The following is a 27,220-nucleotide window of genomic DNA, read 5'->3' as shown; positions in this document are numbered from 1 at the left end:
GGCATGATGCATAGGCCGAACTGGTAGGTTCACTGGTACGTATGTATGTACCTATGTATGTACCTACATATGTACCTAGGTAAGAAGTGATAAAGTGTGTTAGTAAAACCACCCGCAAAATGCATGACAGAATTTTAGTAGCGCAGGCATGTGCATGCAGTGGCCATCTGACCGCCCTAGCCAAGTCCAGGTGACTTGACGCTGGTGGCTTCAGAGGCCAAACTACCAGTAATAAATGACGCTGATGCCCGACTTTTGCCCCTAAACTGAATACAGACTGCGGGAAGATCGCCGGGGTCGTCCGAAACAGGGTATAATATCGAAATGTACATAAGCTGGGGGAATACGGGTTTTCACTGGATCCTTTCCCCCTCAACAAGGCTGCCGCAGATGACTGGCTGCCGCTTCGCCACCGCAACCTTCGCACCTACTGACTGCTATAAGTTACGGGAATACGCTCAAGGGACTATGTACATACATAGGTACTGCAGGTAGTTATACTGGCAAGATCAGGCCGCGATCACGCTGCACATATGGCATTTCAGCGCATGCAGACTGCTCTCCGGACCAAGCTGAATGCAAGACAGTGGATTGATTGGCTTGCATGCGTCTCCCGAGTCCCGACCCGAGAGCCTGAGTGCCAATGCTCTGCTCCGCTGTCTCTCATATGCTCCGTGCCTTCACATGCCTGGGGACGGTAATGAATTGCCACTGACCGCACTGGCACTATTATTCGCCATCAAGGTATAGACACAGATACACACACACACACACTCTCTCTCTCTCTCCACTGGGTTGGCATCTATTTCCTTGCCACTGCTTGGCTGCTTGGATACGTCCAGACTCCTCCGTACCTGCTAAAGACTTTAGCATCATTTGCAATCACAAGGCAACGAGACAGTACAACAAAGGCATAACACAAGAGGACCGTGATATTTTTGACAAAGTAAAAAGGGGTAAACATCATCCGTCCTCGCCATGAATGCAGCCATGTTAGAAACCAGAAAAAAAAAAGTCGCTGCAGAAAAATGCATAAAGACATGCTCCATGACAAGGTCATCCGGCTTCCCATCCCGCTTTCCATCCGCTGCACCGGGTGGCTGCAGCAGCAACTCCTCCTGATGCTATGACAAAACAAAATAAACAAAATGAAGTAAGAGTGATAAGTCACTTCACCAGAGGAACCGTTTCTCGCGAACCTCTTGATGATATGCACTCAACAAATGCAACGCTATTACCTCAACCGCCCGCTAATGCTATGTATGCTTCCTTCCTCCAGTGACATGGCGGCTTCATTGCCGCCCACCCATGTTGATGAACCGTCACCTAAATGACGCTGCCGATAATTGCCGGAATATTCCAAAAGTCTATTCCTTCGTTAAGAGTACCGGCGTCTGCTCCAATAGTACCAATCGCTGTTGATTGCCGCCGCCACACATCGCTTGTTCTTCGGTGGCAACCCTCGCTCGGACACCCTGAGTAACAACCAAGAGTGTATTGCTTAGGCATGGCGACTTGGAGTAGCCTCGGCCGTTCCAAATCATGCTCATGCGGCCGCAAGAGCCACCAGGCTACTTGACCTAGTTGTCACTTCCCTGCCACGGACGCTCCATGGCTTCCGTTCGTGATTTGGGATGGAGTGCGCACTGAGACGTGCGCGGCTCTGCGTGTATTTGTGTCGTCCTCTTTACGCTGCTTGATACCTCTCATCTGACCGCAGCGGTACGCTCGGCGTGCAGTCTTGCCGCCTCGGTACCGTCGTCGCGTGTGCTTTGTTGGAACCACGGGTGCCGCAGCGCTTCCTTTGCCGTGATCCGATTGTTTGGGTCGAACGCGAACATCTTGCGCAGAAGATCCAAGAATAAAGTTAGAAACGGATTTGTGGGCGGTATAATATCCTGTCATGCTGTCAGTGGCCGAGTTTCCATGGCTTTCCCCAACCAGTCGCGACGAACCTCCAGCTTCTTCATATTGTTCACGAATCGCCTCGATGCTCGGGTCGTCTCTGTAACTGGGTATTCAAGCTTGAGGCGCTTGAAATAGCTATGCCATGATTAGCAGGTAACAAGCCATAGGCAAATGGCACACGACTTACTTGATTGTTCCTGGTTTAGCACTCTTGAAGGCTTTGTTTGCTCGCTGCACCAATGCCCGGTCAATGGGACGACCGCACACCGCTTCCATCATGGCGAGATGCTCTCGATTCTCATGCGTCTGGAACAACGCGTCGCCCGTGAACAGCTCAACCAGAATGCATCCAATGCTCCAAATATCGCACGGATATGACCATTCCAAGCTGAGAATAACCTCTGGGGCTCTGTAGTGTCTGGTCGAGACTACCGAACTATGGTACTCGTCTTCAAACGTGGCAGAGCCGAAATCAATGAGGCAAATGTCGGGCTGCAGGAGAACTCGTCTTTGCTTTACTTGCCGGCAAGTTGCTGTCGATACGGACGGGATGTTGCGGCTATACGTGAACGCCTGGTATGAAGCGTGCTGGAGAAGAATGTTCTCGGGCTTCAAGTCTGTATGTACAAGCTCGAGATCGTGCAAGACTATGCGGAAAGGTCAGTTTCTGGGGGTGGAGGAAGCGAGTCAAGATTACTGACAAGCAACGCTGGTGAGTAGCTGATGAGCCATGCTCTGGATGTGGCTGTTGGGGAAGGGCGCAAAGTTATTGGCTTTTAGAAAATCGAATATGCTCGAGTCAAGTAGGCCCATGGTTATGCAGATATGACCCTTGTAGTCGAAGCTGTCCCGAGGATGAATGCATCGATAACGGTTGTCCGGGTCGTTGTTGCGAAGAGTTTGTAGAACCCGCAGCTCTATTCTCGCAGCGTCCCGGTATTTTTGTATGGAGCGGATGATCTTCAGGGCGACGTGCTCTTGCCGGACCATGTCATAGGCCTTGACGACTTTGCCAAAGGTGCCCTGCCCAAGAAGCTTCTCGACTCGATCTGGTAGATTGACTCGTCAGAGTTTGTTCGACGTATGATGCTGACTCAATGCTTACATTGCCGTCCCACACGCTGCTCCGGTATAATGATAAAGTGCCCGTCCTCGTCGTCGACTTTGGCGGTACTGCTGTGGCTCTTTTCCTGCGTGCTGTCAGCGAGGCGGGCTCCTGTGCAACTTGTTTCGGGTTTCATTGTTACGCACGTCATGAACGACACGAATCTCCGCGTTCAACACCCTTCGTGCGGGGAGACGCGGCGGCTTGTACTCGGCGTACTTGGGCTTCTTGACAGAGGCCTGGCCGGAGCTTTCGGTGTCGTCCTGGCGATCGCTTACTCGCCGTCGTTTCCGGCCGAGGTTGGACTCGGAGTGGCTCGAGTGGACGTTCGAGCCGTTCGTGGTGCCGTTGGCGACCGAGCCGACGGCCGACTGCTCCTGTGCCTTTCGCTTTCTCGCGCTCGAGAGGCCGCTCTCCGTGGCCGACGCCGGCAGCACCGGTCGGACGGGGGCGTGGCTGGCTGGGGGCTCGGGCGAGTCTTCAATCACAATGACCTCCTTTGGCAAGCCGTTCTTGTAAAAGGTGTTCCAGTCTGGCTGGCGAGGTGCCCTTTGGGGTGCGCAATTTGGGGCGCCGGGCCGGTGCTGCGGAGCGACGGCTGCAGACATGGCAAGGAGTCGCTGTTCTCGCTATTTTGGTGGTTGGAATCTTGTCTGTGAGGGGTTCAAAAGCTGATCATTGTGAATTCGCTTCTCATGATCTAAAACAAAGGGCTATAGGAGGGCCATGGCTTGGAGTTTCGCTGTATTTGATCGTGGCTATGGACTGATGGCAGGGACAGGAAGTAGGCGGCGGATTAAGTGTTGACCCGCTACGCTACGCTACGATGATTACGGTGTGAGGTAGCGGCTGCGGAGTCGCCAGAAACACAACGGGCTACTTTTTCTGCCAAAAGTCAAAGGAATAGAAAAAGAAACTTGGTAATGGCGGAAATCATGATGGAAAGAAATTCTGAAGAACTTAACAACACCCCCATGTAATTCATTTTTGCTTGTTTTCCCTTGCCTTTGCTGTGCCTTTGTTTATTCCTTGTTCGATTTGCCGCCCAAGTCCACAGTGCCAATTCGTCAGTACCCACGTCTCGCCACTTGGGCTACCAAATGCTGAATAAAGTGGAATAAATGCTGCGACACAGTTCTCCTTGTAAAACCTGAAAAATCAACGTGCCTTTCAAAAATGGCGCACACTACTTTAATTGCCGATTTCCGCCTCCACACAGCCAAATTGGCCAGAAATATTGTCTGCGAAACGAGGGGTCAACTGCAAGGCTGGTTGGTGGTGGTGACTGCACGTGCGGGCCTGCACGCGCAATGGTTCATCTCAGCACATACTCTCAACATGCCGACATGATATATTGACAAGCGACTAGTTTTTCTCCGGATTAATATTTCAAGTTTGCCATTCGAGATTGACAGAAGGTGGCCTGCTGAAAAGCATGCAGGGACTGTCAATTGACCTCGTAGAGTTAGCGGTCATCGCTAGGACTTCCCGTTTTAGGGAATCTGGGTACAGTGGTGTATGTAAGTGAGCAACCGAGCAGCCTGATTTCTAGCTGTATCAGACATTTCAAGAGTAATAAATACTGCCACGAGAACTTGTAGTCACTCAAAGCTCCATATAGCACCATATAATCCCTGCTTTAATACTACGCTTAGAAGCTTCTGTCTCACTTGCTTTGACGACAGCAAGATATCTTCAAATGCATGCATCACAGATCAGATGGAGGAGTGTAGCTCTAAAAAGGGTATATGATTTTGCTAATGCCATGATGTGGGCATCTTGTATGCCTGCCTGTCGGTCTGCCTGTCTGCTTTATTTTCCTGCCCCCGTAGCCGATTTCGAATCTCTCTAAGCATCAAACAGGTTCGACACGCCGTCTAGAGCGTCCGGCGTCGCGCGCCTATCTCCTCCTGCACCCCCCGTGACCTGCTCCATGCGTGTCGTCGTGGGTGCACCGTTACTTTGTGCCGCCGGTGCATGCTCCGTCATGAAGCTCTGCGCCATCTTACTCCTCCCCGGTGTCGCCTTTTTAACACGTCCACCGGCACCTCCGCCTTGCGCCAGGCCCGCACTCTTCGCCAGCTTCCCCATCTCCGACACGCTCACGCCCTTTAGATTCCGGAGCAGCTCCAGGACAATCACACGTTGCTGCCGGCTATGCGACCCAGGCTTCGCCATGTACGGCTTAAGCAGCGCCAGCTCGCCCGCCTCGACGTTGGGCAGCGACGTCAGCAGGTTGTGCGGCGTCATCGTCGCCGGGCTGTAGTGCACGTACACGGCCGCAATGAGCGACGCCAGCTCCTTTTGCACCTCGACAAAGTACGGCTCGTGAAACGACGTCAGGCACGCCCGCAGCACGTCACTCGACAAGTACTCCCGGATTGCTGACGCAATTTCCCCTGGGATAGGTGACGGGTCCGCGGGGCCTAAGGTGCCGTCAGGTTGCGGCTTTCTCGCTGGGGGGTTTGGCTGGAATTCGGGCACGAGCGATATCAGCAGTCGCAGTACCATGCCGCAGCATCTCGTATCCCTCATGCGTATTCCATGAGCGCAAAAGACCAGGAGCGGCTCTACAATCTCTTGATGTAGCAAGCAAAATCGGCGTAGAGACGGGTAGTCTTCTGTTGGAGGCACCACCTCCGCGCCATTCGCCTTCTGTGCTCGCGCCTGCAATGTCGGAGGATCTAAAGTAGTCAACCTATTAGTCACAGACTCCGCTCAAGAGCTGATCCAAAACTCACTGTGCTTCGTGGGATCCAAGAAGTCCGCCATCATAACAACGCCCGTATACGTCACCTGGCGCAGGATACTCTCCGACTTCATCTCCTCCTTCAGCCCGTCCTCACCATCGGCCGCGATGCTCTGCTGTGCGTCCATCTTCTCCCACTCGCCGTGGACCTTGGCGTCCATTTGCCGGAAGCACGCCGACAGCAGCGGCGGCAGGAAGCGCTCTCGGTAGTCCACGGGACAGTCGTCCACTAGATATCGAACCAAATTAAGTAGGTTGCTTTGCTGGTGCGTCGACAGCCAGGTCGAATCGGCAAAGAGCGCGTTTGCCAGCGGGCCTGCGAGGCCGTCGAAGTCGTAAAACTGGAGCTCTAGCCGGCTCATGCAGTAGATAATGGCGTAGGCCGTCTCTCGGACGAACCGAACGGATCCGCGGACCGTCGACGCCAGGCCTTCCATGGTGTTCTTCTTATCTATCACACGTGCATAAAAGTCGTCCTTGCTACCGTCGGAGATGCCCGCCTGCCAGAACCTGTCACTGAGCACGCGAGCAACCATGGAGCGCGATTCACTAGGTAGACCAGTCCAGTTTTCCGGGTTGTGTGTAGCATGTGCAAAGCTACACGAAATCAGTATGGTTAGCAAACGTTTTTGAGCGCCCGGGCTCGGGGGGTTCACCTACCTGAGTAATTGTAGGAGATCGGCCAAAAGACTAGAAAAGCCATCTTGCCATAGGGCGTACGAAGCTTGAAAGGCGGACGAGGACTTGTCTAGACGCTCGACTGAGAAGGCAAGGAACGACTTGGTCGCTCGCAATGGCAGCACCTGGGCATATCCGTTAGCAACAGATCAACAAGACGAACTCACTGAACGTACCTTGATGCGCTCTTCCATCTCGTTTTGCAGGGCTAGTCCCTCGGCGTCCAGTTCATGGGAGCCCCAGTCTTGGATTTTGTCAGCCTGCTTGCGCGTGAGATAATCCTGCGCCTTATTGAGCCCAAGCTGATCGCAAAACCCGGGATACGACGCGACAGCTGCCCTGAGGTTCTCCGTCTGCCACTGTGTTAACACCGGCCCGATAAACTCGCGCAACTTGTGGATCTTTGTTGTCAAATCGACGTTTTGCGCTCGATGGCTGCAATGTGTTAGTCACTGAATGGAGATGAGTCGTTAGCGGTACGTACATGATGAGGAAGAGAAAGCTGCGGTAGGCAAGAGCGCGTTTATCGTCGAGCGTACCGGATGAAAGCATCTCGTTGACTCGTCTCTCGATTTGGTCAAAGACGGCCTAAAAGCGTCTGTTAGTAGGGGGGATGCATGGTATATGCGTATTTACAACATACCAAGAGATGATCTGGCATTTCGGAAGCAAGCCGTTGTAATTCTACCATGCTCTCACTTTGCAGGTCTTTAATAGCGTCGTTGAATGCACGGTACTCTGGCTCAATGGTTGGCCAGGTCATCAAGATATGCTCAAGCACCTTTAGCATGAAGCCAGCATTCTTGTTGAGTGCCGTTGTGGAAAAAACGACAAGCAATTGCAGGGTGCGTTTTCTAATGATGGGATCCTGCTACTTGTTAGCGACCGCTCCTACATTTGCAGTGAACGCGACGGGTAGTCACCTCGAAACTCATCCCCAATAGTTTGTTGCACCATGTTTCCAAATTAGTCTCTAATTCGCTCATTTCAGGGGCATTCTACAGCAGTCAGTATTTAGGCATTCAAAAGGCAGCGACGACAGACATACGGTGCTTTGTTGATGATGTCTTCGCCACTTCATGTAGCCCTTGAGGGTCGACTCAATAACTGTGCAGTGAGAATCAACCATGAGGGCGGGCATGGAGTGTTTAGTGTATGATTGTTCTTTAATCATTAGCATTTGCGTTTTGGTTTACCGCACCAGGCATGTACTCACTGTTAAAGGGGGGTTGCCCATCGTAGAGATGCTGTAGAATGTGCTCAGCTCGGCCGAGAATGTGAGATACGGCGTCGACGAGCTTGAGCTGGACAATGGCTTCGATTACTTGAGAGCTATATCTGCGATAGTTGCCCAAGAACGCATGCCGTTCGGGCAACGTGTCGGTATCTTCTTGGAGGAAGAGAAATGTAGCATCCTCGTTGTCTTCCGGAAGGTTCTCATAGCGAACCATTCTCGAGCTACACACTTCAAGCAAAGGGCCAATCAAGGGAGACACGATGTCGCTACCTCCAATGTCTTTGCGATTCAGAAGACGCGTCCACGACACAAGGACCGGGATGGAAACCATGAGACTCGGGCTCTGGACCACTTCGAGAAGAAGCTGGAGAAAGCTGCCCTTGGCAGCTTCGCTCGGAATGTGATGAAATTTGCGGTCGAAGTAGTCGCCTAGACTGGACAGCGTTTCAGACAGCTTCTTCAAAATCTGGTACTTGTCGTCGTCAATGTCATTGGCGTCGACGGCGGCCCAGTAGTACAATTGCTTGCAAAGGTCGACCGAGGACTGGTTATACATTGGGGCGACGAGATCTAGAAACTCTTCGTCGGAAAAGTTAGTTCGGCAGTAGAGAGCGTGCAGGGCGTCTAGTGAAGCCTTTTGGATCTCAGGGACGGTGGAAGAAAGGCCCTGGCACATGTAATTAACACATCCGGCGGCGGCAATGGCTTTGGGGATGGCCCAGGGCATCAGCGAGAGCATGAGAGACAGGCCCTTGATTACGCATGACTTGACCTCTTCATTGTCTGCCGGGTTTGCGGCCAGGCAGCTGCCAAGGAGAATGGAAAGCCTGTTGAGCCAGCCATCATGGTCGCTCCTGACGTCGGGGCCGGGATGCCGGTTGGGGAATGCCTCGACGAGGACGGCAGTTGGGGTAAAGACCTCGACGCAGGCCTTGCTGAGAACTCCCTCGCGCATGGCGACGACAGAGTCATCTCCGGCAAAGACCTCGTCGGAGAGGGTCTCGAGGACGAACATGACGAGTTCCTTGTGGACGGCCGAGTCGGGAACCTCCCAAAGGCGAAGGAGCATGGTGTCCATGTCGAGCCAGTCCTCTCCCCAGCAGCGCTTGGCGACCTCGACCCATAATTGGGCCGTCTTGTTGCGGAGGTACGGAGGGTCGGCGCGGGAGACGGCCTGCGCGAGCTCGAGAACCCAGCTGCGAAGGGTCAGGGCCTGCTCCTCGTTATAGGCCGACCACTTGTATCGGATCGCGTGCTCGAGAAGCGAGAGGGCGTAGTGTCGCACCACAGGCGGCTGTGACTTGTCGCGGGCGAGGTTGTAGCCTTGCATAGGCGCGTCGCCGTGGCCCTTAATTTCCTCGAGAAAGTTTTGCGCATCGCGTCGGGCGTCGTTGTTCGAGAAGGGGCTGTGGACGACGTCGAGGGCTTCTCGGATCTTGGCCATGGGCTCAGCGGCAGCCCCGCCACTGGCACCGAGGACGCCGGCGCCGTTGGCAGCCATGGTTGTTGCTTGTTGGCGAGACGAGCGATGGAGAGGTGAAAAAAGCGATGGTAGTCGTGCTCGTGGGGGCTGATGCAGCTGTGAGAGTTGGGGAAGGAGTTGAAGCTTCCCTGTAGTGACTGGTGCGAAGCGGTGTGGTGCCTGTGTTATCGCGGTGACATGGACAAGGACGAAACGAGCAAGCGTGAGGAAAGGGCAGCAATCAATGCGCAGATTCTTTGTTGGCCTGAGCTGAGCAGCAAACAAGAGGATCGAATGTTGAGATTCGGGACGTCGCTGAGAAATTTGAGATCCTGGCGGACGGAGAAGAATATGGCGGTTGAAAGCAATGGAGTTGGTGAGGTTAAAAATGAAGCGACGATGCGAGTCTTCAAACAGAAGTTTGGAGTGATGGAGGGATGGATGATGGCTGGCAGAAAAGGCTAGAGCTGAGGGCGGTAGGTGCCTTACCTTTTTGCTGCTTGTACCTTGCCTTACCTCCAGGTGGGTACCACTGACCAGGACCAACATACAGACATACTGTAGGTGCTAAAAGTTAAGCTCTTGGTGGTGGAACTAGATTTGACTGACACATGGAGAGCCCCGCTGCGACTGCCATCACCCATGACCTCAGGTGCCGCCTGCCGGTACAGGTACATGCATACTGTACATACATATGTTGTAGGTAGGTCCGCTATAGTAATCGTACTGCAACGCCAACATCCACGATGCTCGAGTGCAGACAGCCGCGATATACTTGTAAGGTGCCTAAGTACCAAGGTAATTCAGGCCCCAACCTCTGCAGCCACCCAGAATCTTGACGATCAAGCATATCCTTGTTGCCTGCTTGTAATCAACAGTCTCGGAGCCGCCGCAACATTCCTAAGCGGCCAGCCCGTGCCTACCTACATACATACATACTGTACATACGACCTGTATACTATTACCAACGGCGAACCCGACAACAGGGTACTGAATTGATAATTAGCGAAACTATTAAACAGATATTCTCATAGAAATACATGAAATTCAGCATTCATACATGGCCATGTGAACAAATTTTGACACCTCTGTCATGGTTGTATTTCATAACCTGGTTACACTTTAAACCCTCCATGCTTATTCAAGACTACATTCCCACGTACAAAGAAGCTTGTCGTAAAAGCTGCTCGACACGCATACAAGCTTCTTCGTCCCTCGCAGTACAAAATCACTAGCATAATTCATGCTCTTGTGCTCCTCAAACCTCGCGACAATCCTCACCGACCACGATGCGCCGTCCCTACCACCCCTCAACTCTACCACCCGAGCCCCTCCATGCATGCAAGATGCAAGAAGCACGACGTGCATCGCGTCTTCTTCCGTCCTCTGATCGATGAGATCCAGCCTCCACACGCCTCCTCCCAGGTTCTCCTCCAGAAGCTGCTCGACTCGTCGCGCGCCGTACGTCTCGTGCAAATCGTGAATGAGAAAAACGCGCAGATGGTCATCATAGCTTCCCGTCACCACGAACCTGCCTCCTTGGTCACTCTTCAGCTCCAGCGGTAGGATGGCGGTCACGCCGGCGTTGTGCTTCCCTTTGATGAGCATGGGAGAATACGGCTCCTCGGGCAGCGCCGAGGTCGTGTCCCCGACAGGCCAGCTGCAAGACGTGTATCGCAGAACCGAGTCATCTCCCCCACAGTACACTGTCGTGTTGACAGTATCTGTGGTCTCAGATGTCAAATGTGGCGCTGCAGGGGAGAGCGCGATGGACCACGCCTCCAGAGAGTTGGTGATGTTAATATCTGCATGTTGTGATATATTCCACTGCTCATCCAAGTACAGCAAGCGAGCACTCCCCAAGGAAGTCGTCACAGCCAGAACACGGGACAGTACTGGGTGCCATTTGCATTGGAGGTAGAGGACATCATCCCCGAGATCATCGCATCTGCTTGTGGCTAGATGCTGCAAGGATGAAGACTTATTGGTGGTCCCTAGTCTGAAAATCGCCAGTGTTCCTGTGCTGGAGACTGCAGCTAGGATATCCTCATATTCCTTAACCTCGTTATTGAACCGAATGTCTAGTATAGCAGAGGGCTGCGATACTGTCTGGACCAGTGATCTTGTAGCCAGTTAATGAAGAAGCTTCTTTACGCAGCGCATGGCAGAGGTAGTAAACACGTACAATTCAGGGCTCGTCTCTTGACCTATATTGAAAACCAGCAGGCTGCCATTGCGACTCTGAGATTTCTTTTCCACGCTGGACTCCGTCGCATCAACTCCCTCGTCGCGCTGTAAGTTGTACGTGCCAACCACAAAGTAACCAGGGTATTTGCGGCAGAATTGGAGGCAGCTGGGGGGCAAGTCCAGCGTCAAGGACTCTATGGGCTGCAATTCCGCGGCGGTATCCATGACGGACGGGTAGAATGGCCGCGGACCGGTTTCTTTTGGCACTCGAGTGAGATGCAGGAGAATGCAAACAGCCGCTGCAAATTTAGACGGGTGGTGTTCAGGTGCTTGGCTGTGGGCCTCGAGGCGCTGTCAAAACGCTGTATGAAGCTCTGTCTAGCGAACAGTGGCGTTGAATAGGCGATTATCCGTACAGGCTAACAAATGAGAATCAGATGCATGTAAGACGGGAGGTTTTATTTTAGTTTTGTTTATTCTTTGGAATCGTTCTCAGGCTGCAGCTCGACGTACAGGCTGACGCCCTCTACACACATTACCAAACCTATCTGTATGCATAATCAATCCATGAAGCCAGGGCTGCTGCCCCGCCACCTCTCTCATCCTTCTTCCCTCCGTTTGCATCCCCGACCTCATCTCTCTACTGCATTTCCTTCTTCTTGCTCATATTCGCGCTACTGCTCTTGCTTAGCTGCTCCTTATGAGCCTCGAATAACATGGTTCACAGTCGTGCGGCATCTGACGATTCGTCATTCTATGGCATGCTACTCGACGCTATCTTACCGAACAAGGTCTGACTATTCTTCCTAGGTGACACGGATACAGTGGAATACCTCAATCAACGGGTCGAATCATTTGACCCCGACGAGTGGGTGATGCAGCATCAGCACCAGCCCGGGTGGCCGCAGCCGCGCATCCTCCCGACTCGCGCAGCCGCCGAGTTGCACAATCCTTACGCGGGCGTCCCGTATGCATGGCAGCTCTCTGAAACCGTGGATGAGTTCCTGGCGCGTCTTCCCCCAGCCACAACGGACCAGACCCTCGAGACGCCATGGATATTCATATGCAACCCGTATATCCCGCGCGTGCCAAAATCGGAGAGCTTAAACCAGACGAGCAAAGGCAACGAAGATGAGGGTCCGGAGCAAGAAGGCTCCAGGTTCGACGTCGTCATCGAGGGCGGCATGGAGCGGCTTGAACTCTTGGGCACCTTTCTTCGCGGGGTTTCCAGCTTTGGCAAGCCGCCATCCGCCACGGAGCGGGAGAAGAATAAGGAACGAGCGCAAGCTACGCGAGACATCTTGCAGCTTGCCCACGTCGCAAAAGTCCGCGCAGGAAAGGTGAGGTCACTTTGCTGTCTTCCACGCCATATGCGCTGACATTTGCGCCGGCAGTGGATGCTCTTTTGTGATGTGTTGGAGGTGAACGAGGTGTGGGACATTGTTGCCAAAGCCACGGCAAGCAACGAGCTCGGAATCGCAGCCAAAGTCGCACCGCGAGCCGAACAGGACGATCGGCGGAAAGAACGCCTGATTTGCGTGTATACACAGGACTTTTTGGACAAGGTCGACATTGGACGCGTCGTCAAAAGACTGAAGCAGCTAGGACTGACAGACAGCAAGACAAGACGGATCTACTACAAGCCTGGTGAGTGAGCCGTTACCGGCTCCTATTTTTCATGCTAATTCAATAGATGTCTTTACATATCTGGGAATCGCGGGCGGAAACCCATGGGGCCTAAAGGCGTCCATCTACAACTCGGCGGAAGAGTTTCCGTCATCACAAGATGTTGCGATGACGCTATGAGTTGTCATATATTCACATATACCGGGATATATATTCCAAGTTTAAATTGCATAGGTAGTATTGGAATAATGTGAAACAAGAAGAGAAAATAGCAAAAACTCCAACGCTAACCAGGGATTCCGCTGTAAATGCTGTGCCTAGTGTATCCAATTCTCGAAACCCACGCTGATGATGATGATGATGATGATGTTGATGATGGCGATGATGCCAAAAAAGACCAAAGAATAGCACGGCGCAGCCAACAAAGAACAATACGAACTACCTCTAGAGATCCTCGACAAGCGTCTGGTCTGGGTCCACGGCTCTCAGAGGCAGCACCAGCCGGTACGCACTGTTCCCGTTGAGGTAGTACCGGTGCAGCTTTTTCGTCCGCAGGAAGCCGAGCTGCTCGTAGAGGCGCATGGCCGGCACGTTGGTCTCCTCCGTCTCGAGCACAATCTCGTCGGCATGCCGGCTGACCATGGCATCGATGGCGCGCTTGACCAGCGCGATGGCCACCCCGCGTCCCCTGTGCGGGGCAGCGACCGCCAACATGGCGATGTAGCCGCGCCGCGTGGGAGTTGAGCGGGAGGCGTGGACCTCGAGCTTGCAGATGATGACGCCAATGAGAGAGCCGTCCTGCGGATTGAGCGCCTTTGTCGCCAGAGTCAGCTACCAATGCTCACGGATGCTATGTTTCTCGCAAGGCCGAGGACAGGCGGCGCAGTACATACCATGAAGCATAGGTGCGCCCACTGGCAGAGGAAATAGCGGTAGACGTAGATGCTGTAGGGCTCACTCAGGTCCTTGGAGATGAGGGAGCGGATGGCGGGGAGGTACTGGGCTTCGAATTTGTGCTCATACTGGACGTAGCTGAGCTGCACGGGAGGCGCTTTCGCGAGTGCCGTGTCCATGATGGGTGACGGTTATGTGAGCGGCAGACGAGTCGAGGGATAAGAAACGGACTTGAAAGCAATATATCGAAGTCGAGGTTGCAGGAAGTGGCGTTGGCTGATGTTGGCGAGACGAGATAAGATGCCGGACTTGGTGGCGGGGCAGCAGTTGTGGCGGGGCAGACAGAGGCAGGGCCAAGCTTTGGCAGTGAGACGAGAAGGGGAAATCTTTAAGCTTGGGTACGGGCACAATCAGGCACTACAGTAGGAGGTATGGGTGACGATCAAGTCCAAGATGCAGAATAAAGAAAAGGGCGGAGAGGGGAACACCCGTATCAATAACATTCTTATTCTTTAACCCGGCAGCCTTCCGATCTACAAGCCGGTGACTCAGTTGCTGCCTGGCGAGCTGCGAGGCGTTCTTGGTACTTGGTTAGTTGGCAGGCTCTCGCAGCCTGAATCGGGCCCCTTCCTTGGCTGGCGCGTGGCTTTTCAGATGGAAATGCATGTTAGTATGTTTGTGTGTGTGGGCTGCATGGGCCAAGAGATGGTGATGGTGCCCGAAATGAAGAGAGGTTATCGGATTGATGCAGCTGGATGGATATGCAGAGCGGCGGATGGATGTGGCAGACACAGCGGTACGTACCTGAAGCAGAGGATTGAAGCCTCTGTGCGGGTTGAAAGGGTAGCTATGTAGGTAACAATCCGGTGGGATCTCGATATAAATAGAGATCGTAGAAATGGATAAAAATAAGTAAACGAAAAATATAGTAATAAGAGAAGAAATCATTCACAAAATGACAGTCAAGAGGAAATATCCGACAGCCTTTCCTTTCCATGCGTTCCACGGGACGACGCGCAGTGGAGAGCTGTCACTATGTCCGCCTATACTTCGCTACCCCTACTAAATCAGCAGTAACCACAAGTACCTGTCTCTTCTCAACCCCTGGCTCCCTTGACGTCAACCACCAGATGCTGGCCTATTCTATCCCCATGTACGGATACGGATAGCTACAGTACAACCCTACCTAGCCTTGCTTTTCACATGTTCGCCGTCGCATCCGAGTCGCGTTTCCGCGACACCGTTTTCTTCTCCGTTGCCGCTCTGCCGTTTCGAAATATCAACGTCTTTCTACTGCGTTTGGTCTCTCCCATCTCCAACGCTGTCGAAAGCCCTGCGTCGCGACAAGGCAGCTCTGTTTGCGCCAGCCCATCGACCGGTCGAACCACACCAAAGCCGCCCCCTCTGCCACGTTTGACCCCTGGCGTCGTGCCGGGTTCTTCGTGACACAAGAAAAAAATGTCCTCTTCCAACGTTAGACGCCGTCATGTCCCCGAATCGCAATGCCAACCGACCGGCCAACCCAACAAACATGACACGGCTACCCAAATCCGCGAGCCGACCGACCAGCCCTTGGTGCAGATAGTGCAGAAGCCCAAGACGCGGAAGCGCCGCAACACCTTCATCTTCCTGCTCGGCGGCCTGTGCGGCCTGATAGCGGCGGGCTTCTTCGCCTCGAGCAATGATCTGATCGAGTTCCCGGAGCTGCTCGGCGACCTCAGCATGGACTCCTTGACCGACATGCTCCCCGCCGGCCTCATCAGCGACGTGCGCGACCTCGTGCAGGGCGAGCGCGACATCGCCGAGGCCTACGACTCCTTCTACGTCGGCCTGCGCGCCCGCGCCGAGGGCCTGCACGCCGACCACCCCATGGTCATGATCCCCGGCGTCATTTCCACCGGCCTCGAGTCCTGGGGTACCGCCAACATCTCGCGCAGCTACTTCCGCAAGCGCCTCTGGGGCAGCTGGACCATGATGCGCGCCCTCGTCATGGACAAGGAGAACTGGAAGCGTCACGTCATGCTCGACAAGCACACCGGCCTCGACCCGCCCCTCGTCAAGCTGCGCGCCGCCCAGGGCTTTGACGCCACCGACTTCTTCATCACCGGCTACTGGATCTGGAGCAAGATCTTTGAGAACCTCGCCACCATCGGCTACGACCCGACCAACTCCTTCACCGCCGCCTACGACTGGCGCCTCTCCTACCCAGACCTCGAGGTCCGCGACCGCTACTTCTCCCGCCTCAAATCCCACATCGAGGGCGCCCTCGCCACCGACGGCCGAAAGGTCGTCCTGGCCTCCCACAGCATGGGCAGCCAGGTCATGTTCTACTTCTTCAACTGGGTCGAGTCCGAGCACGGCGGCCACGGCGGCAGCGACTGGGTCGAGAAGCACGTCGACTCCTGGATCAACATTAGCGGCTGCATGCTCGGCGCGGTCAAGGACCTTACGGCGGTCCTGTCCGGCGAGATGCGAGACACGGCGCAGCTCAACGCCTTTGCCATCTACGGCCTCGAAAAGTTCCTGAGCAAGGCGGAGAGGGCTGAAATCTTTCGCGCCATGCCTGGCATCTCCTCCATGCTCCCTATCGGCGGCGAGGCCGTGTGGGGCGGCAGGGACTGGGCGCCCGACGACGTCCCCGGCCAGAACATATCATACGGCGCCTTTCTCAACTTCCGCGTCGACGCCAACAGTACCGCTCCGCTGAAGAACATGACCGTTGACGACTCCATCGACTATCTCATGCAGGTCACCGAGGACTGGTACGGAGAAAAGATATCCAAGAGCTACTCCCGCGGCGTCGCGCACACCGCCGCTCAAGTCGAGAAGAACCAGGCCGACCCCAGGATGTGGCACAACCCGCTCGCATCGCGGCTCCCCCACGCGCCGAGCCTCAAGATCTTTTGCTTCTACGGGGTCGGCAAGCCCACCGAGCGAGGCTACTACTACCGCGTGCCGGACCAGTCCGAGACGCTGCTCAACATCACCATCGACACCGACTACACCGAGGGCCCCGTCGACCACGGCGTCGTCATGGGCGAGGGCGACGGCACGGTCAACCTCCTCAGCACCGGGTACATGTGTAACCGCGGGTGGCACATGCGGCGCTACAACCCGGCCGGCGCGCGCATCACCGTCGTCGAGATGCCGCACGAGCCCGAGCGCTTCAATCCGCGCGGCGGGCCCAAGACGGCCGACCACGTCGACATCCTCGGCCGCCAGAACCTCAACGAGCTGATACTGCGCATCGCCGCCGGGAGGGGCGACACCATCTCGGACTACATTGTCAGCGACATTGTGCAGTACGCGGACAAGGTCAGGATCTATGAGGAGGGTAAGGAGCCAACGGGTGGCCGGTAGGTGTTATTAATATGTATGGGATTGGTTGGTTATCGTGGTTCTGTTGGCGTTTTGGTGTAGGTTCGTATTCAGGGGTGGGTGGGTGGAATTTTGCTGCATTATAATGTATCCTGCAGACATGTTTACTACCTAGAATCATGAAACTTTATGACAGACACTTGTAATTCTCACAATTGGTTGACAAATTTTATCCCCGCGAACACTATCGTATGCGTGTAGTTTATTTTGCCTGGTGCATGAGGTCACAGCGACAACGGGTTACCCCACATCGACTGAGTGCCTCCTACCTTACTAACAAACCTTCGTTCTGCCATTTATCTCGACTCAACATCTCTACATCTGAACGGCTTTTCGCAGCCTATGCATCCCAACTAGTTGCTTTTTTTTGTTTAATGCACGGCTTTTGATTTTAGTCTTTATTGTCTTCCCGCCCGTCGAAATTTCACTACGCATCTACGATACTCGATGGTGTTGGCACGGGCGCCCCCCCAGACATGATGGCAATGGCTGACGTTGAGGGGATAAAGTTCTCTACGGAGGAGGAGGAGCAGCTATGGTCCGGTATGCTCAACAGTCCATTCATCCCGCCCGTCCTACTCTTAACTGGACGTTTTTGACCCCCCCGCCAGATATTGACACCTGCGTGACGAGCCCATGCGACGACCACGAGTCCATCGACGACGCCCTGCGCACGTGGCTGGAGCTGGCGGCGCGCCTCCGCGATCGACTCCCCGAGGGCAGCCAGGAGGACGCGGTTCTGTGCGCGCAGATGCTCATCGAAAGCCCGCTCTTCCGCGACAACCGCGACTACGTGCGCACGCAGCTCATCCACAGCCTGCTGCAGGAAGACGACGCCGCGCCGCTGCATGCCATAGCGTCGCTGCTCCTGCTCGACGGCCTCGGCGACGAAGCGCTCTTCCCGCGCATGATTGCCGAGGTCTGCTTCCCGCGGCTCCTCGAGCTGATTGCGGCGCGCCGCCACGGTGACGACGGCGAAGGCGACGATGACGACGAGGGCTACGACGACCCGCGCCTGCACCGGTTCCTGCTGCAGCTCATGTACGAGATGTCACGCGTGGAGCGGCTCCCGCTTGAGGAGCTGGTGCTAGTCGACGACGACTTTATACACAGCCTCTTTCACATCATCGAGGGCGTCTCTACCGACGTGCACGACCCGTATCATTACCCTACCATCAGGGTGCTGGTAAGTTGCATCCCTGATCGCATCGATTCGCCAACTAACGACAGATAGCTTGTGATGAATGAGCAGTACATGCTGGCCTCAACGGAGCCTGTTGAAGGGCCAGAGGGGACGCACGCGCCACTGACAAACCGAATCGTAAAATGTCTTAGCCTGCACGGCCCGTCGTTTAGAACGTTTGGCGAGAACATCATCTTGCTGCTGAACCGAGAAACCGAAACGTCGCTCCAGTTGCTCATCCTGAAGCTACTATACCTACTCTTTACCACCAAAGCAACATACGAATACTTTTACACGAACGATTTACGAGTGCTACTAGATGTCATCCTTCGCAATCTCATGGATCTGCCGGACGAGCGAATCTCTCTCCGGCATACGTATCTGAGAGTGCTGTACCCGCTACTAGCGCACACACAGCTCAGCCACCCGCCGCACTACAAGCAGGATGAGATTCTTAAAGTGTTGAAGATCCTTCGCGGCTCGCTCAATGCGCACTTCGCGCCAGCCGACGACACGACGGTACGGCTGGTGGACAGAGTGGCCAAGGTGCCGTGGCTGGAGGAAGCCGGTGGCGGCACCGCCAGTGAGGTGACGCGCAAGTTCCTGGGCATCAGTCTCTCACCGACGCAGTCTGCAAGCAGCATTAGCGTCGGTGACGTGGCGGGCGTCATGGAGAAGCCGGGTGTGCAGACGCCGAGCCGGAACGCGGGCAACGGCAACGGGGCGGTGCAGCCGCCTCCGGCGCCGTCGCCGCGGGACGAAGTGAGCAGGGCGGTCAAGGCCAGGAGGCCGCTGCCGGCCGTCCCCAAGCACCGTCACGGCGTGCCGTTTGCGTCGGACGCGACGACGGCAACGACGACGGGGAGCAAGACGCCGCCGCCGGTGGTGGTGGTGAACGGCGAGATCAAAAGGGTGCCGCCCAAGGCGCCGCCACCGCGCCGACGCGGCAAGATGAAGGTGGCGGAACCGCCGCCGATAGAAACCATTTCGGAGACGCCACCAGAGTCGTCATGAGGCTGGTTTTATGAGTTATGATGGGACACGGGACTCGGCGTTTTTGTTTCGTACACGGCATATCTGGGATTGGACGAGCAATTCGGCGGTAAATCCAAAATGTCCATCGCGATGGACCAGAAGATTGCTCGGGGGGGTTATCACTTGCGTCTTGTGGGAAAATGAGCACAAGATGTGCCGTTTGACAGTTCCCCCGCATGCTTGGGCATGCTGTGCAAGAACTGTGTGGTGTAGTGGATTTCTTCTGTACAAAGTGCATATTATGAGCGAGTAACAGAAATCACACCCTTTCTTTTTCTGGGTTGATCCTTTGAATCGTGTTATTGGTCTACTTGCGATGATATCTCACCGAGATTGTTGTCGGGAAGGCCCTTGATAAGGTGAGACACAAGAAGAGGTCGCTTTGGGATCGGCTAGCGTGGGCGCTGTGACCAAGGTCCCTGGCGATCTTATGGTAAAGCCTTGGAATAAGTGAAACACGGACCAGTGTGGTTGGTGGCCGGTGTAAGTTGCATGAGAAAACAGGCTGTCTCGGAGATAAAAGACTGGATAGCGTATGAGCGTGAGAGATTCCGACAGCGAGGTACATACATCTAGTTAGTTGAAAGTTCGCATCAACTGACAGGCTTGAAAGCCTGTAATAAGTAGGTCCGAAGATCCGGGGGGATTGGCCAGTCCGGCTGGAAAAAAGTCGAAGGGCATCTATCAATTGACTTCGATGCCCAAGATGTCTTAGAGAGGCGGAGCTAGCCTTGCTTCTTCGGGCTTGGTGCTGTTTCCAAAGACGACGTCATCCAAGGAACTGGCAGCAGATAATTTGCCTGACCTTGGCAGCAGCCCTAGCAGCGGCATTTGCTGCCCTCTTTTCTATCCATTGTAGTACTTCATTATCATTTTTTTTTTACAATTATTTTCGGAGATGGGCGAGCCGCCATTGATGGGGTTCCGTGGGGTCGGGCTTTGGTTTGGCATCACCGAGAGACCGGGGGTTTCCACGATTGCGCAAGCCACCTTGATGATGACCATTGGATCCGGCAAGTCCGGTCTCCGGCAGCGGGCATCAAAGCTCCCCCATCGTAGTAGAAAGCTGGAAAGATAACCCGCCTCAGCTGGGGATGGTTGACGATGCCAAGCCTGCAACGAGGCCATTACGTATGTTGTGTTGTGTGCGTTGTTTGATGGCATCACCAGACCAGACCAAGCATCTCGTTGTTTCGAGGCAAAGTCCGTTTTTGGAAAGCGGTAAATCGGCATTGGTGGGCTTTTTTTCGGGCTACGCCACGCGTGCACCATGAGCAAGCAAAAGCCATAGCTTCAATGCCTACTGTACATATACGTCATTCCGCAGCACGTAGCAGATTGTGCGCAAAGCACGACCGGCCATCCACTGGGGTAAGAAAGAAAAAAGTCTATCTGGCGATGAATGCGGAAGCCGAGGATGATATCACGTTGGTGTCATGGGGGATGGTGCTGATTGTTATCTTTTGAACGGCGAGAGGAAGGATTATTCTCATCAGAACCCAGAGCACTGATGGGAGTGATACTCCCTACCTGTGGTATTTTGTACAATGAACTGCGTTGGTGACAATGATGGAGGCATGATTCCAGGCTGTATTCATGCAGCCGGGGTCAACTGGAGTTGCTGAGTCGGAAACTTCGAGCCTTGGAGGCCTTGGCGTCGGGTCCGCAGGGCATGATCCAGCGCTGAGCCTCTTCTTCAGTGGCGTCGGGCATGGTGCCAGCGGCGACAGATTACAGCGCCATTACAGCAAGACTACTCCCTGGACATCCCACTGTCTGTGGGCAGATTAGCGCGCTTGCTAGCTGATTTAGCGCCCCGGCGCCCCAGCGCCCCTGTAAAATTGGCGGTGCTACTGCTTGCCCCAGTCCACTGCAGCGCGTTCAATGGCTGCTGTTGCCATGGCAAGTCAAAAAAGGTGAGTCGCAAACAGCTGTCAGCGTGCTGCTGCTGCTGCTGCTGCTGCTCCTCCTACTCCTCTCCTCCCACTGTGCGCCGTCCAGTGCCCAAGACCAAACCAGCACCACCAACTCGTAATCCATTGCGTCAGGAACTTCAACTTCCCCGCCGTCAGTAGATATCCTTCCACTTCACACAAACACTCTTTGCAGCTCGCAATACTCTTATTACACCTCGAATCAATGCTGCCTCATCCTTTCCAATCCACTACTCGCCTCTAGCATCCGGATACCACATCGTTTCGTGCTAATTAGAGTCTCCAGTAAGTACCTCTGTCTACTTCATTCTCCACCCTCGCTTCCTCCTCCAGGAACCATCCATCTCACTCTCCCTCACATCCATCTCCATCTCGTCGCGCGCCCACCCCCCAAGCCAACCTAGCTATCACGGCGGATCCCTTCTTCTCCCTTCTTTCTCTTGTCCAAACTTTAAGCTACCGACCCATTCTGCGCCGTCCTACCTGCTACGCGCTGCCTCCGTTCCGCCAACCTCCCCTCATCGCACGCCCCCAATTGGCTCCCTACCTTTAGTAGTACCCCAGTGCTGCTAATAAGGTAGGCCAGTGGCAAGTCAAGTCAAGTGGTTTGCACGGCCGAAACCACTCCTGCTACCACCTTGGGGACCTACCTACCTCCTGCCTGCGCTCACGAACTCACGCCGTTTTCTCTAGTTTAATACCCGTCGCCGTCTCCGCCATGGACGCCGGCGTTTCTCACCAGTTACATCATCCCCCAGATCACCAACTCAACAACCACCACCCACGCACCAGCTACCTCGATCACGAATCCCAACCAACGCCAAACGACTACGGCGCAAACGCTGCCGATCTCAACAACAACCACTACCTAACCCCCTCTGGCCGTTTTACTGAGGAGTGGGACGCCAGTCAGCGAGGGAGCTCCATCATAGACGGCCACCGCCCAACTCAAAGCAACAAGCTCGCCATGCAGCGCACTGCCTCCATTAGCAGCTATGCTGCTGGTGACGACGTCAACCTGCCCAACAGGAACAACACTCTCCGCAAGAAGCCATCTATGCGCCGCACCGGCAGTCTCAGTCGCAGCGCCAGTCGACGCAGCAATAGGGCTGGCAGCGTCCGCAGCCTGGCTCTCCATTCCTCCTCTGACCGCGATGAGAGCCACAGCGCCTTTTATTGTCCCGTCCCGACCTCGGGCAATCCCACTACCATTCTTGCCGAGAGATTCCAGAGTAAGCTTGCCCCCGTCTGACGTATTGCGCCGCACGGCCTCCAGCTCAGCAGCCTTATGCGACAAGTTGTCGCTTGCTGCTAAGGCTGCCAATTAGACGCGCCTCGCTAACAACTTCCCTCGCCTAGCCTGGAGAAAGTTTCTCAAGGACTTGATCAGCTACTTTCGCGAAATTCAAAGCCACTATGAGCAGCGTGCCAAATCTCTGACCAAACTTGGCAATGCGGTGAACAATGTTCCCACGCCCGACAGCTTCCTCAAGTCTGCCGGCATTGATGACGCATTGCAGCTTCTTCGCTCGTACAACAAGACTGCCGTTCAGGAAGCTCAAAAGGCCAAGGAGATTGAAGAGGATGTCATCCTCGCCCTGACAGGCCTGCGAAGCGATCTGCAGCAAAAGATCAAGGAAATCAAGCAACTCTCTGGTGACTTCAAAAACTCGGTAGACAAAGAGATGAACGCCACTACCAAGGCCGTCAGCGCCCTGGCCGATGTCCTCGATAAGAATGAGGTTGACGCCTCCTCCACCACCGGAAGGCAGGATCCCTTCCTTCTCCGCCTCGCCGTTGACCGTCAGGTCGAGCGCCAAATTGACGAGGAGAATTACTTGCACCAAGTACGTCCCGCTCTTTCTTTTTGTCACTGCGAATACATCTAACCTTTCAAAAGGCCTACCACAACCTCGAGGGCTCAGGCAGAGAGCTCGAGTCCATTGTCGTCGGCGAGATTCAAAAGGCCTACAACGCCTACGCTGGCATTCTTAAGCGCGAGGCCGACAACGCCTTGAACGTTGTCGGTGAGCTCCGCGACGGTCCCATTGCCATGCCCAAGGACCAGGAATGGATCCACTTCGTCACTCACGAAGATCAGGTCGTTGATCCCACCGTGCCTCTGCGCTCCCCGGACCAGATCCATTATCCCGGTCAAGATCACTTGTCCGCGCAGGAGATTCGCGCTGGGCTGCTGGAGCGCAAGAGCAAGTACCTCAAGAGCTACACTGCCGGCTGGTTAGTACTAATGTTCAACGCACCATGACCGCACACTAACACTATGCAGGTACGTTCTTTCTTCTACTCACCTTCATGAATTCAAGTCGGCAGACAAGAACCAAGCGCCTGTCATGTCGCTCTACCTTCCCGAACAGAAAGTCGGCTCCCACTCGGAGGACGGCAGCTCCTCCAACAAGTTCGTCCTCAAAGGTCGTCAGACCGGTGGCATGCACCGCGGCCACACTTGGGTCTTCCGCGCCGAAAGCTACGACACCATGCTGGCCTGGTACGAGGATATCAAGGCCCTGACCGAAAAGTCCCCCGAAGAACGTCAGCAGTTTGTCCGCACCCACTCCAGAAGCTTGAGCCGCTCGTCACGTCGCTCAGCGAGGTCCGTCAGCAGCGACGGGCTTGATGACGAGGACGAGGAACCATTCACAGGCGGTGAAGTCGACACAAACCCTACCGCGCGTGCCGATGCCGCTCCCAGACGACCCGAACCAGGTGGGCGGTTTCCATCCGATCTTCAAGTCATGACGCAGAGCGGCTTACACGCGCCCCTATCGCCCTCTAGCCTAAGTTCTGGTGCCCAGGAATATCCATCGGATGCCCATGTAATTGCCGCGGCGGGCGCCCTCCCGGGATCTCATACATCTCATGACGGCGCTTACCAAGACAACTATGGATACGGCGGCGGGTCCGGCTACACCCCGATGGATGAAGTGTCGTCCCAGGCGGCCATTGCCCACCAGCAGGCGCAGTATGACGGTGTCAACCCGTATACCAGCGAGCCGGTGCAGCAGCGAGAGGCGGAGGGCGGTGATTTAGGTGTGGGACACGGCGCAGTCCCAGTTGTAGTTGCAGATACCCGAGTCAACGGTGACGGCCAGGTGCCGCACGAGCAAGCGACTCCCGAAGCTGCCGTGGCAGCCGATTCCCACGGAGTTATTAATAACAAACCTGATACCACAACGGACGTCAGCGACGAGCAAGTCAAGAGCATCTCAGCGGCAGCGGCCGCGGCGGCGATTGTCGACTCCGACGCCGTTCCCTCATCGGAGACCCCCGCCGCCATCCCAAACAAGGCTCTTCAGGCGGTTCCTGAGGCTGAGGCTGCCGACCACATCACGCCTCTCGAGACACCCATGACCGAGGATGTGCCCAAGCCCTCGAACAGGCCCCAAGACCACCGAACCGATAGCATGTTGACGATTTCCAACCTCGACATTCCCGGCCGTTTCCCCAAGGGAGGTTCTACTGCGGACGGAAGCGCGGCCAATGTTGCCGCATGAGATTTATGGCTCTGACACTCTGACTGATGACGCACTACTTTCATTTCACTTTCATTAATTCTTGTTTTACAGTGGTTTCTTGCATCTTTTCTTGCAGACGAGTTTTTCTACTCACCATTTCCTATCTTTATGTTTGTTGCGCATTCCTTTTTCTTGTATACCGCACCAACTCTGTCTATGCAGGATGCAAATCTTTCGGATTCGCTGGTTTCCATGTACAGTACATGCTGTGTGTTGTCGGGGCTGTGGTGGGAGAAAATGCCGGGTTTATTTGAGCCGACTGCTTTTTGGAAGTCGCGAGGAGATTGTATGTTGGGCAGCCAAAAGGGTAGGTGTCATATATCTGGGTTGAGAGCGCTTAGGAGGTTACAGCTTTCTAACTATGTGCACTTTGGTATCTTGTTCGCCTGGTTTGAAGTAATCCCTCGTAGCTGTCAATCATCTGTGACTTGCATGCCAGAGTGAAGTCCGCTGCATTCAAAGGCAGCAAGGTCAAGCATGTACTCTGGTACTACGCCAGCCACACAGCAGGGTTCGCCTGCTGGGCAAACAGCATGGTACGGTGTCACCCTCCGCCTCACCCATACCTCTCGGCACATCAATATTCAAAAGGAAAAAAAAATACAGCAATTTTGTTTAGGCAAATTCCAATTGCCACATGGGTTAATTTTTTTTCGATCTTTTAGCCATCCTACTGGTCAGCATCGAATATACAACCAGATCTCGCGCTGCCAGATTTGGTGGGTTGATCCGGCTCAATAGTAAATCCGCTTCAGCCAATCACCTCCCATCAAGCAGCCCCATCCAAAAAAAAGGTAGCTTCCGCCTTTGCGGCCTGGAAAATTTCACACAAAAAAAAGCTGCGAGAGACGACTCCAAGCCAGAGCGGTCGCTTTTTCTTCTCCAGCCTTTCTTCAATCATCCGCACCGGACTTGTCCTCTTCGAACAACGGCAAACTCGGAAGCGGAAGCGGCGCTCTTTGGGGGGAAATTATTCGCAACTCCCCAACCTACCAAACGTCCTTGACCCCAGCGGAGAGCGGAAAAAAAAGAGTTCGACAACCCGACGAATTAGAAAGAAATCATGTCTTTCCGAGGCGGTTCCCGCGGTGGCCGTGGTGGTGGTACGTCCATTCTCCGAGGACGGCTCGGCGTCTTTGATTCAGGTTGTCTGCTCTTCGCGGAGAGGAATTCTGCTATCGCGAATGTTGCTTGAAATTTGTTCGTCAATGGCTGGCGGATAATGCGATACGGCCTCGAGGCACAAGATACGCCTTGTGCAACGCCACAACGCCGCACAAGAGTCAATTGCAAAGCAGACCTTCCAAGACGCCGAGCCCGATGATTTCTTTTTGCTTCCCAGCCAGTCAACTAATTACCGAGTCAAATAGGCCGTGGTGGTTTCCAGCAGCGTGACTTTGGCCCGCCCGCTACCGTCCAAGGTACGAACTCTCTCTCTCTCTCTCTCTCTCTCTACACCTCCATCGCTTTTTTTTTCTCCCGCGCACATCCCAGCATGAAAAAAAATAAAACACTAACACACTCTTCAGAAATGGGCACCTTCATGCACGCCTGCGAGGGCGAGATGGTCCTCTCCTCCACCAACACCAAGGTGCCGCAGTTCAACGCGCAAATCTTCCTCGAGAACAAGACCGCCGTCGGCAAGGTTGACGAGATCCTCGGCCCCATAAACCAGGTCTACTTCACCGTCAAGCCGTCCGAGGGCATCCAGGCCACCTCCTTCAAGGAGGGCGACAAGTTCTTCATCGCCCCCGAGAAGACCCTCCCGCTCGACCGCTTCCTCCCCAAGCCCAAGCCGCCTCCCGGCGCGCCCAAGCCCAAGCGCGCCGGCGGCGGTGGTCGCGGCGGTCCTCGTGGCGGCGGCTTTGGCGGTCGCGGCGGTCGCGGAGGTGGCGGCTTCGGTGGTCGCGGTGGCGGTCGCGGAGGTTCCGGTGGCTTCTCCCGCGGCGGCGGTCGCGGCGGCGGTGGTTTCGGAGGACGCGGTGGTGGCCGTGGTGGCTCCGGCGGCTTCTCCCGCGGCGGCGGCGGTCGCGGTGGCGGCGGCTTCAGCCGTGGCGGTGGCGGTTTCAGCAGAGGCCGGTAACCGCATCCCATGTCCTGGGAGGGAATGAGAGTTTTCGCGGGGGGAGGACGCCATGATACATGTACGGACTGTGGCCAGGGAGAGAGGGATGGATGGGACTCAATACGGCGTTTTACGGCTTCTTTTTTATATGTCATCATTATTGTTAAAATCTTGTCCTCGTGCATTTTTGCCTGCTTTTCTCATCGGCAGTGTCTTTGACCTAGAAAGAAAAATCACCTTTGGATC

The 27,220-nt window shown here is 54.8% G+C and overlaps 8 protein-coding genes across 8 annotated transcripts; 5 read left to right on the top strand and 3 right to left on the bottom strand.

Annotated features, from left to right (window-relative positions):
* Positions 1-1,706: 1,706 nt before the first annotated feature.
* Positions 1,707-3,621, bottom strand: ISF_00566 (Protein kinase-like domain protein; the record flags this gene model as incomplete). Its single annotated transcript, XM_018844173.1, has 6 exons — positions 1,707-1,898; positions 1,956-2,043; positions 2,096-2,555; positions 2,610-2,957; positions 3,014-3,098; positions 3,160-3,621. 6 exons carry the CDS (start codon positions 3,619-3,621, stop codon positions 1,707-1,709), a joined length of 1,635 nt encoding a protein of 544 aa, XP_018708623.1.
* Positions 3,622-4,861: 1,240 nt separating this feature from the next.
* On the bottom strand, positions 4,862-9,178 carry ISF_00565 (Armadillo-type fold domain containing protein; the record flags this gene model as incomplete). The annotated part of the gene is made up of 9 exons (XM_018844172.1): positions 4,862-5,697; positions 5,755-6,359; positions 6,423-6,565; positions 6,617-6,875; positions 6,925-7,028; positions 7,084-7,308; positions 7,364-7,438; positions 7,489-7,604; positions 7,657-9,178. 9 exons carry the CDS (start codon positions 9,176-9,178, stop codon positions 4,862-4,864), a joined length of 3,885 nt encoding a protein of 1,294 aa, XP_018708622.1.
* Positions 9,179-12,042: 2,864 nt separating this feature from the next.
* ISF_00564 (Translation Initiation factor eIF- 4e-like domain protein) lies at positions 12,043-13,132 on the top strand (the record flags this gene model as incomplete). The annotated part of the gene is made up of 4 exons (XM_018844171.1): positions 12,043-12,055; positions 12,137-12,666; positions 12,721-12,973; positions 13,020-13,132. 4 exons carry the CDS (start codon positions 12,043-12,045, stop codon positions 13,130-13,132), a joined length of 909 nt encoding a protein of 302 aa, XP_018708621.1.
* A 264-nt stretch (positions 13,133-13,396) lies between these two features.
* ISF_00563 (Acyl-CoA N-acyltransferase) lies at positions 13,397-14,025 on the bottom strand (the record flags this gene model as incomplete). The annotated part of the gene is made up of 2 exons (XM_018844170.1): positions 13,397-13,765; positions 13,846-14,025. 2 exons carry the CDS (start codon positions 14,023-14,025, stop codon positions 13,397-13,399), a joined length of 549 nt encoding a protein of 182 aa, XP_018708620.1.
* A 1,279-nt stretch (positions 14,026-15,304) lies between these two features.
* Positions 15,305-17,206, top strand: ISF_00562 (Lecithin:cholesterol acyltransferase; the record flags this gene model as incomplete). The annotated part of the gene is made up of 1 exon (XM_018844169.1): positions 15,305-17,206. One exon carries the CDS (start codon positions 15,305-15,307, stop codon positions 17,204-17,206), a length of 1,902 nt encoding a protein of 633 aa, XP_018708619.1.
* A 553-nt stretch (positions 17,207-17,759) lies between these two features.
* ISF_00561 (hypothetical protein) lies at positions 17,760-19,421 on the top strand (the record flags this gene model as incomplete). The annotated part of the gene is made up of 2 exons (XM_018844168.1): positions 17,760-18,410; positions 18,459-19,421. 2 exons carry the CDS (start codon positions 17,760-17,762, stop codon positions 19,419-19,421), a joined length of 1,614 nt encoding a protein of 537 aa, XP_018708618.1.
* Positions 19,422-22,094: 2,673 nt separating this feature from the next.
* Positions 22,095-24,888, top strand: ISF_00560 (PH domain containing protein; the record flags this gene model as incomplete). Its single annotated transcript, XM_018844167.1, has 4 exons — positions 22,095-22,608; positions 22,736-23,223; positions 23,277-23,614; positions 23,664-24,888. The coding sequence occupies 4 exons, from the start codon at positions 22,095-22,097 to the stop codon at positions 24,886-24,888; spliced, it is 2,565 nt and encodes an 854-aa protein (XP_018708617.1).
* Positions 24,889-25,972: 1,084 nt separating this feature from the next.
* Positions 25,973-26,992, top strand: ISF_00559 (H/ACA ribonucleoprotein complex, subunit Gar1, eukaryote; the record flags this gene model as incomplete). Its single annotated transcript, XM_018844166.1, has 3 exons — positions 25,973-26,012; positions 26,280-26,330; positions 26,439-26,992. 3 exons carry the CDS (start codon positions 25,973-25,975, stop codon positions 26,990-26,992), a joined length of 645 nt encoding a protein of 214 aa, XP_018708616.1.
* Between the last annotated feature and the right edge of the window lie 228 nt (positions 26,993-27,220).

The sequence above is a fragment of the Cordyceps fumosorosea genome (assembly GCF_001636725.1).
Source record: "Cordyceps fumosorosea ARSEF 2679 chromosome Unknown scaffold_1, whole genome shotgun sequence".
Lineage (NCBI taxonomy): Eukaryota > Fungi > Ascomycota > Sordariomycetes > Hypocreales > Cordycipitaceae > Cordyceps > Cordyceps fumosorosea.
Note: the sequence above shows the minus strand (reverse complement) of the source record. Positions and strands in the feature narration are given on the sequence as shown.